The sequence below is a fragment of the Ceratosolen solmsi genome, unplaced genomic scaffold (genome assembly GCF_000503995.2).
Source record: "Ceratosolen solmsi marchali unplaced genomic scaffold, CerSol_1.0 scaffold1, whole genome shotgun sequence".
Classification (NCBI taxonomy): domain Eukaryota; kingdom Metazoa; phylum Arthropoda; class Insecta; order Hymenoptera; family Agaonidae; genus Ceratosolen; species Ceratosolen solmsi.
In genome coordinates, this window is record NW_011948415.1 from 5,936,824 (window position 1) to 5,946,644 (window position 9,821).

General features: G+C 24.9%; 2 protein-coding genes across 3 annotated transcripts; both read left to right on the forward strand.

The window, feature by feature from the left end:
* Positions 1-629: 629 nt before the first annotated feature.
* On the forward strand, positions 630-4,953 carry Lamp1 (lysosome-associated membrane glycoprotein 1). The gene is made up of 6 exons (XM_011507744.1): positions 630-925; positions 2,505-2,806; positions 2,878-3,094; positions 3,176-3,364; positions 3,459-3,590; positions 4,895-4,953. Exons 1-6 carry the CDS (start codon positions 874-876, stop codon positions 4,909-4,911), a joined length of 909 nt encoding a protein of 302 aa, XP_011506046.1. The 5' UTR covers positions 630-873; the 3' UTR covers positions 4,912-4,953.
* Positions 4,954-5,515: 562 nt separating this feature from the next.
* Positions 5,516-7,888, forward strand: LOC105368677 (transmembrane protein 164). Of its 2 annotated transcripts, XM_011507746.1 has the most exons (7): positions 5,516-6,002; positions 6,405-6,748; positions 6,848-6,958; positions 7,033-7,111; positions 7,217-7,317; positions 7,399-7,569; positions 7,649-7,888. In XM_011507746.1, the coding sequence occupies exons 2-7, from the start codon at positions 6,431-6,433 to the stop codon at positions 7,688-7,690; spliced, it is 822 nt and encodes a 273-aa protein (XP_011506048.1). In that variant the 5' UTR covers positions 5,516-6,002; positions 6,405-6,430; the 3' UTR covers positions 7,691-7,888. The 2 variants fall into 2 exon arrangements, with proteins under 2 accessions (XP_011506048.1, XP_011506047.1); XM_011507745.1 differs by having other exon boundaries at positions 7,399-7,888.
* The last annotated feature ends 1,933 nt before the right edge of the window (positions 7,889-9,821 follow it).

Consider the following 9,821-nt stretch of genomic DNA (forward strand, 5'->3'; position numbering starts at 1 on the left):
CAGTTAATTATTTTTAATAATTGAATCCCTGAATTAGACATTCGCGTAATGTATTATTATTATTGCGGCGATCCATGGGTTTTCGAATTAATCCTGATTACGCTCTAACGGATGTGCAATCGCGCTTGCACCGTTCTACCACTAAATTAAAACATTGCAAATTTCGAGGTTAGAATCAGCTTCACATTACCATCGATTAAAATAAGAATCTCCTGATCGTCGTGAATGTTCTATGCCCGAGCAATATAACTCGCGGGCCGAGCAATTTTTTAACTTGTAAAATTAATTAAGTAGCCTTATATTTCGATGAGATATTTACGTTTGAAATTTGCGTCGGAGCATCATTATTATTTATTCGCTTTTACAAGCAGCGTTACACCAAATTTTATAAACAGCATATTAATGAGTATCTAATTGAGGGGAGCATGTTGAAATTTTTATGTTTTATCCTAAGGTTAAATTTTGCAAGCTGGATCGGATAAATCGTAAAATAAACGTTAGACCCTAAAATCCATGGTCTAAGGAATGAGAGATACTGACATAAGGCAGAGTTGTAATACGCATCTTAGAGTTCTGATAATATCATAAGTATCCAGGAACTCAGTTTGAGAGCAGTGCTGAAACAGTTCTTAAGCAAGTATTCTATTTTCGTATCAGTTTGACCGCACACTGCGTATTACAGTGCATTCAGTGTATAACTATATAGTGATTTAAGCAGCCTCATATTCTGTGACGACACTCTGAAGTCTTTGAACTGTATGAATATAATCTGCGTACATTGTTTCATATTATATTCGGAACGGTTGAACATTCTTAATACTTTCGCCGGAGTGGAATAGGGAGAAAAGGAAAGAATAGTGAAGGATTTTCACAATGAAGAAAACTATTGCTGGATACCTCTGTTGCATCATAGTCTTCATATCAGGTATGTGTATTAATGTTTTGAATATTTTTCCATTTCGTCCTAGATGTCCTAGTGTATTTTTTCCACGAATTTTGTGAAAGCCATTTTTCACATTAACGGAGTTTTTCGACTTGGTTATAAAAGTATGAGTGATAATACTTTAAAAACATTCGTGACAATGCATTTTTTGTGTCAAACTGTAATCTAATCTAATAATTTACGAGTGTCCAGTGGTGTAAGATTTGTCTCTTGTTAGGCAGAAATTATTCAGCATAGAAATACAATGATATTTAAATGTAGAAATCAATTTTTTTCATTGTTCAGCATAAATTTCTCGTCACTGTATAGTTTAATGCTTCGATTTTTTATATTGAAAAAAAAAGAAAAAAAAAGAAAAGAAAAATGACATCCAGGTGTGGAATTCACCTTTGTTTTGTTCCTTGTTCAAATACAAATTTCTGTATAAATGACTTTAATTTAATATTTCGGATTTGTATAGTTTTGTAATAATGATAAATCTATTTTATATATCGATATCAAACCGATAATTTGAAATCATTTTTTTATTACTTATAACTATTAAGTACTTTTTAAAAATATCGCTTTAATAATAGTGATTTTATATTTATTATTATAGCAATGTATTTAATATTGTTACACAGATGTATTTCATTTATATTTGAATTTGAATTCGATTCTTTGATATATAATTAATACTATTGGTTCAAACATCTAATTTGATTAATATACTCTAATATACTTTAATTTGTTATACCCTATTAAAGTTTATATGTTAATTTTATCTTTGTATTTAAACAATATTAATTTTTTTATTTTTAAAGAGTTATCTAAAAGTGATATATTTTAATATTAATAAAGGCATTGTAAATGATTTGTTTACTATGCTATTTGTAATTTATATATTAAAAATTTACCAATTAATGATTGAAAGTTATTTTAATGTTTTAAGTCTTTTGTATATTCGTAATTAATACTTGGAATATTTTTAATTTTCAATAAAGAAATGAATGAACATTGAACCTCTCACTATAGTATTAATTAAATATTTTTATTCTATTTATATTTTGACTAGCTTTGATAAGAACTCATTTATTTAGCTGAAATTGTGATTTAATGTTTCCTTATCAGTATGGATAGAATTACGCATTCTTTTTCAGTCATTTGATAAGCAAAATTATCACATATTCTGCCTGATATTCTTTTTGTATCAGTGTATTTTATATAATTAAGGTTAAATAAAGTTATAAATCATAATAAAAATCATTCGATAGTTTAATAGCCAATTAATATATTTAAGTAAATCTATGTGCACACGTGAATATAGTAAATAATTCAATTCATTGGTATAAGAAATTATTATTATTAATTTTTTATTATTTTATTGTATTTCTTAAATTATTATTTGAAATAAAATATTTAAGCAATAAGAAAGTTTTATAAATTATCTCCTTTAGATACATACATAGTTGAATCTCATTTAAATTTCATAATAGTGTATATATCTTATTTAAATTGTTTTTAAACTCTAATAACATTGATATTACGTATTATTTTAATAAAAGATTTTAATTATTTTTAGGTGCGAACAGTGCCCTTTTAAATGATACAATTAGTACCCCCTCGTCGAGTGTACCATCGTCTAATAATAATAAAACAAGCGGTCCTTTAATAGCATTAAGTACAACTTCTGTACCGACAACTACTATTAGCACTACAACAGAAATTGTAAAAACTACAACAGATAATGTAAACCCCACTACCAAAATTCCTCCTGTAGATCCTAAGCCATATAAATGGATTGTAAATGGAACAAACAGTACTATTATTATACAAATGGCTGTAAGATTAATCATTGTATATCAAAATAGTACAACTAAACAGGTATGAAATATTTATAGAAATAATTAATTTTTCAAATAAGACTATTAATATATTTGTTCAATCCCTGGTAGAATGTTTCTGTGCAAATAGATCTTCCAGCAAATAATAATACAAAAGCAGATGGTAATTTTACTAAGTCTGATGAGACATTAACACTCTCTTGGAAATCTAGTAATCAATTAAACAATAGTTATCTACAACTTCATTTCAAACGTTCAGCGAATACATATGCACTCAATAATTTAGAAGTTTCAATAAATTCGAAAGAAATACCAAATGCTGCATTAAGTATGTTTTGTTCTTCTGTTTAATGTGTGTAATATTTATTATTCGATTAATTATTGTTTAAATTAAAAACGTAAATTATAGATTCGACATTAAAACTTGTGCATAGAGGCGAACATTTTAATACTTCTATTGGAAATTCATATCGATGTGTTAGGCTGCAAACTTTCAATTTAACACAGACAAATGGTAGTGCAATCACTGGATTCCTGAAAGTAACTGATCTTCAATTTGAGGCTTTTAAAACTGATAAAAAAACAACTTTCGGTCTTGGTAAGCTAATTGTTAAGATAAGATTTTTTTTTTTTTTAATAAGATATTCAAATCAATCGTTTCAAAATGATTTACAAATAATTTATACTTTTAGCTGAAGACTGTGCATTTGATACACCTGATATTGTACCAATAGCAGTAGGCTGTGTTCTAGCAGGTCTAGTAATAATTGTGTTGGCTGCATATCTCATAAGTCGTAGACGCAGTGAAGCTAGAGGTTACCTCAGTATGTAATCAGGATTATCATCTGAAATTTTATATTAAAATACTATTTCTTTGTATGGATCCTGTATCCAAATTGTGCTTAATCTCTACTAAGAATTCACCTGTTTATTTAAACACAATCATTTAGGTATTGTGTATTGGATTTATAAAAATATAATTAATCATTTTTAATGATAAACGAGCCATATAATTATAAGATGTTTTTGTAATTAGTTAAAAAGACGTTTTTAGTTGTACTTAGCTTGAAAGAAAAATTAAATAAGTTTCATTTTTAAATAAAATAATTAAGATACTATTAAATTTTGGTATTGAAGTTAAAAATATAATCAATAACATTTACACATTCATTAAAAAATATATAAAGCATTAAGATGATCATATAACGAGAAACTATGTTACGTTAGAACATAATTATTTAATTTTGTTAATTGTATAAGAATTTCTTGAATATTCGTATTATTTTTGAAAAATTTAATATTTATAATAATTTTTTATACTTTAAGGAGATGGATTAACAAAATATATTTTTAGCAATATGTAAGATTTGCTTTATTAAATCAAATTTAATATCGAAAGTAATACTTTTTACCTAATACTATCTGTAATATTTGTACTGCTAACATTCCCTTCTTAAATTTCAGAACGTAAATTTATTAACTTAAATCTTTCCTATTTCTATTATTTATTATTTTTTTACTTATGTCAATTGAGAGCTATTATTTTGTTTTAACATTATTGAATTTAAAGAACTTACGATTAATTGAATCTTAGTTTTTTCCTTTAATGAAGTTAATACTTATATAACATTAATATATATATATATATATATATATATATATATATATATATATATATATTAAAAATAAATTTCTTGTGTTTTAATATATTCATTAAAAATAGTACTTTTGTGATTTAATAAAGACCTCACTTTATTGTATACAGCCTTACGAATTCAATTGTGATATACTTCGTGTTACTTTGCGAATAAACGTCAAAGACTGACAAAATGGAAGTCAACAAAAATAAAATATTAAAATAAAAGAAATAAAAGTGAAGTCCTTTGGAAATGAAAGAAATTTGTATATAAACTCAATTTGATTATTTATATGTATGTTTCGTTGCGTTGTTCTTTTAAATGTAAAAAATGAATTAAAATTATGTTTTCAAAGTATTATAATCATGAATTTGTTATTGTAATAGATTTATTTAAAAAACATTGCTTTTTGATGTTAGTAATTATGTTTTGTAAATTTTACAAGAACGTTTTATAAAATTCGATTATTTTTAAAATTTACATTGTTATAGGAAGTAATTTGGACTAAAACCATAAAGAAGTGGAATTGTAAATTAATTTAAGCAAAAAAATCTTAAGAAATTAAATGTTTCATCCCTAAAAATTTTCAATAAAAAAATGTTAATACAGTGACGATTATTGTTAATTTATTACAAATAACCACGTCTATGTGCTTCATCATGATAATGGCGAGTTAGACATTTAAAATCGTAATTTTAAACATAAAAATAATACTTATTAAAAATAATTTTAAAGACATTTGAAAGCATACAATTTTTATAACGTACATATAATTTCTCATAATAAATTATAAAATCAATATTTATATTCATAAAAATGACGAGAAAATAAACAAATTGCCAGTGTCACGGATTGGCTTGTAATGGGAAAATGTTTTTAATTGTGTTACCTACATTTAGATCGCAGCGATGATTTGTTTGTAATTCTTTAATTTAAATAAATTTAGCAATTTATTTTAAACGTTTATAATAAATTATCTACATCTTTAACAATTGGATAGACCGTAAGTGTTGCGAAGCGAACTTCACAATTTAAGGAATTTTTTTCAACCATGAGATTTGTTTCATTCGAATGCCAAGTTGGTTTGCGTATGTCAATTGATTAATGCTGTGCAAATCAAGTTTCCGTGAAAATGATATCGTATAATCTTATAATGTATTTGTCAATCGTTAATGAAAACGGTATTTTGCGCCGTTGAGATTTTTAAAGCTTTGTTTAAGCAAGCTGGAAACTCAAGTTTAAAAGCTTTCAAGTTATTGGATCGATTAATTTCCATGGGGAATGATTTTCAAACGACTTGGGCACTTCCACTATAAAAGTAATATTATTGTTAATTTATAATTTAAAGCCTGTTTTGGTATATTTATTTGAGCATGTTCATCGTACGCAGCTTCGAAAAATCGCAACGTACATATAGTTGTTCTCTGTCTAGTACAGTGGCGCTATAAAAACTGCCATTCGATTGTACAGTCAAGGAAATATTTGCACAACTCTTAGTCCTTTTCAGAAAACATCGAACAATTGACAGGCCATGATATAACGATGAATATTGGTGTGTAATTTGGCGGTTTATTGTTGGCATTTGATTTTTAAATCAAGGTAAATATTTTTGGAAGCAAATAATATAAAGTATGATATTACAATCGCAGTTGTATTGTGTTTTGTTTTCAGCACAATTGATTATTGCACAATTAAGTATATAGCGATTCATAACCTATAATTGCGTAAATTAATTAGGCTGGCTGATTTAATTTAAAATTTTTAAGTGAAACCTTAGAAAATCTATTCTTGTTGTAAAGATTTTATTTGTACGTTTATATATTTCATTTGACAATTAATTATTGGCGTGTCAAAGTGTTTTTCTCTCAATAATCTCTTTAATTATTTTATGTGTATTTTTATTAGACCTTGTTTTTTTTTTTTTTTTTTTTTTTTTTTTTTCATCATCGAAATCCATTTATTCCATAAGGTATTATATATGTAATTTCTTAAATTTTCTAGCTATTGGAAGAGAATAGTATCTTGCAATGTTTGAGTGGGCTTATGCCGGAGTAAATGCATCTATTCCTAGGAACATAGGGCCAGAATGTGCTAATTACCTTTCAATGAAAAGGAGAGTGATCGAAACTTTATTAGTATCTGTATATATTATTCTTTTGATTATATGGAGCTTGAAGAGAATGACTTTACCAAAAACTGTACCTTATGTTCAACAAACAAGATATGGCAAAATCATCCTGCTGACCATTATGTCTATAGTATTTGGGATTGAAATTGGTTTTAAACTTGCAGGAAAAACTTTTGTGTATATATTAAATCCTTGTCATATTTTTACAATTGCAGAGGTAACGAAACTACTTGGAATTTTGTGTTTTTTTTTTATAAATACATCGATCCATACTATACTTTTATAATTGTATAAATAATTTTATGAATAATTTAAGATTTATTTACTTGCAAATAGTCCTGTTATAACTGCTATATTCAGATTAGTAATATCAGGTTTAAACGGTCCAATTTTGGCATACGCATTTCCAGAAACTGATTGTCGACCTGTAAGTCTTAATTTATTTACTAATATCTTATAACAATAAAGTGGTATAGTTTAATTAATTTTATTTATATTTAGATGTTTATGGATAAAGCTATATATTATATCCAACATGGGTTGATGGCTGTGATTCCTTATTACCTTATAAAACTTGAAGGTGAGTTTGTCGAATCGAATAGAGTATACTCAAATAGGATATTGTTTAACGATTGGATGAAACTTTTTTATACATTATAATTATATAAGAACCATTACTTTATAGGTGCTTATAGTATAGAACCATTATTTGACATGAGTTGGACAATATTTGGATATGCGTTGAATTTAGCATATCACTTTTGGATACTTCAAATTGTTGGAATGGTAATTCAATAATATAGATTTATTTAAACATTATTTTCTCTTTTATAAAGAATATAAATAGACATTCGTTTATTATTTCAGTTTGTACAAGTAAATTTAAGCCATATGCTGTGTCCTGCAATTTTGGATCCATTCGAAGGACAAAATTATCGTCTCTGGGCAACTTGTCATCAATTATTGTGTATTCCTTTACTCTACAAGCTCTTTTGCTTAAGTTCAAACTTCTCTCTGACTAAATTTCATTTTCAAAAAGTAAAATCATATTTGGATAATATTTTAATGAATAAATTTTTTAAATTTAAGTATACATCAAAGAATCATGAGGTTTCAGAAGGTTGTCAAAATACGCATAAACAATACGAATGAAATATAGTCAAATTATATACTGTGATAGTATTTTTGCCAATCTATACAAATTCACTTCAGGCGCGTGATATTTATGCCTGAAATAAAAGTACGATATAGTAAAATTTTATCTTATTTCATTAATAATATTTCTTTATTTACGATTATCGGTTTGTAAAGACAACGAAACTTTAATGGAGAAATTGTTTATCGTATAGTGCTGGTATTCAGTATATACATATATATATATATATTCATAATTTAGCTTAAAAATTATTAATAATAGTTTAAAATATAGAACGTTTATTTTTGGCAAAACTAATGTAACACTAATATATCTTAACTATTGTTAATAACGCAGTATATGAATTCTTTCATATATAATATTACTTATCACCAAAAACAACCATTGTTATTCATGAATAATCACTAATTTTTAAGGTTTTTAAAACCAATGTTAAATTTTGTAATATTCAGTTTACACTAATTGAATTTAAATACATAAAATTATTGTAGGTATTTAACTGTTTTACAATATTATAATTAAATTATTAAATTCTAATTTATATATTGATAAAGAATATATATTTTTTTCAAATATACGTATTAGAACAATTTTTATCATGAATATATCAATTGTTTTTGGTAACTTTAATAATATTATTTTTTTCTAGTCATACTTATAATAGAGTCGATACAATTACTATTTATAAAGTTATTTTTATAATTATTTTAATGCTTAGTGTGCTTATACAAGGACAAATATTGCAAATGATAATTACATTAATTCATACAAATTATTGTTGCCTTTTAAAGTCTATATTTAATTATTATTATTTTTATTAAAATATTGTTTTTAATGTTACTAAGCTAAGGCTTCAATTCTACCTGTATAGTATTATGTTTAGGGTATGCAGTACGTCGGCTAAATTAAAAGAAAATCCTTAATTCATCGTCAATATTGCCTTATCATATCAACTTTATTCCAATAGTTATATATAACTTGATTGTATTATAATATAGTATATAATTATATATATATATATATATATACCTACTGTACGAAATTCCAGAGTACAAAATTCCTTTACAATAATAGTATAGACAATTCAATAGAATGTTACCTAATTGTTTAGATTATTCCAAATGTTTCATTCTGTTATTAGTCCTATAATGTTTAACGTATTAATATATAACACTATTTATTTAAGAACTATTGTTTAATAAAATAATTAAAATTATTATTTAGTAAGATACAAATATATATTTATAAATTATAATTTTCGCTTGATTATTATATTCCTTATATAAAATAATATTCATAACAAAAATATTATTTAATTCCAAGTTTTTATTGTTCCATTTTCATTCATATTTACACATTTAAGAGGATTTCGATCAATTTTAACAAAGTATAAAATTTTATTTGCTAATAATTAACGAAAAGATATTTCCTAAATATGAATTTATATTGAATTATTTGTTTGTTTAAAATTATTAATATATATATATACACACATATATTTATAATTAATAAAAACCTAATTAATCGATAACTATTAAAAATATTTAAATTTAATGTTTTATTAATATATAATCTAATATATACATATATAATAAATTTTTTAAATAATAAATTAAGTTTTTAAAATTATTTTTAGTACATAATTATACTTATAGATATACATTGAACATATAAAACAATTTATTTCAAAACGTTTTTGAGCAATAATTAGCTATATACTGATATTTTTAAATTTTTTCACGAGTTATTTTTTTATTATACAATTAATATCCACCTATAAACAGATACTTAAAAATTTTTTAATATCCAGACATGCATACATGTATAAATATTTCATTTATTATGATTACTGTATAAATAATTGTAGAAATAAACGGCGAAAACGCTGGTACGATTTCATGCGTAATGAAGAATTTGCATAATATTCGTGAATATTTATGATTTCAAACGCTAATTAGAAATCAGCAAGCTCGCATGTAACTTTGGCTCGTAAGTTCGAGCTGTACATTTAAGGAGATAAGGACGCGGAATTTCTATTGTTGATGTCGCGACGAGGATGTGCAGTTGGATTTGGCGGTATTGCGTTACGATCACGATCAATTATATTTCATCTGATTGCTCGGTCTCGTACTAC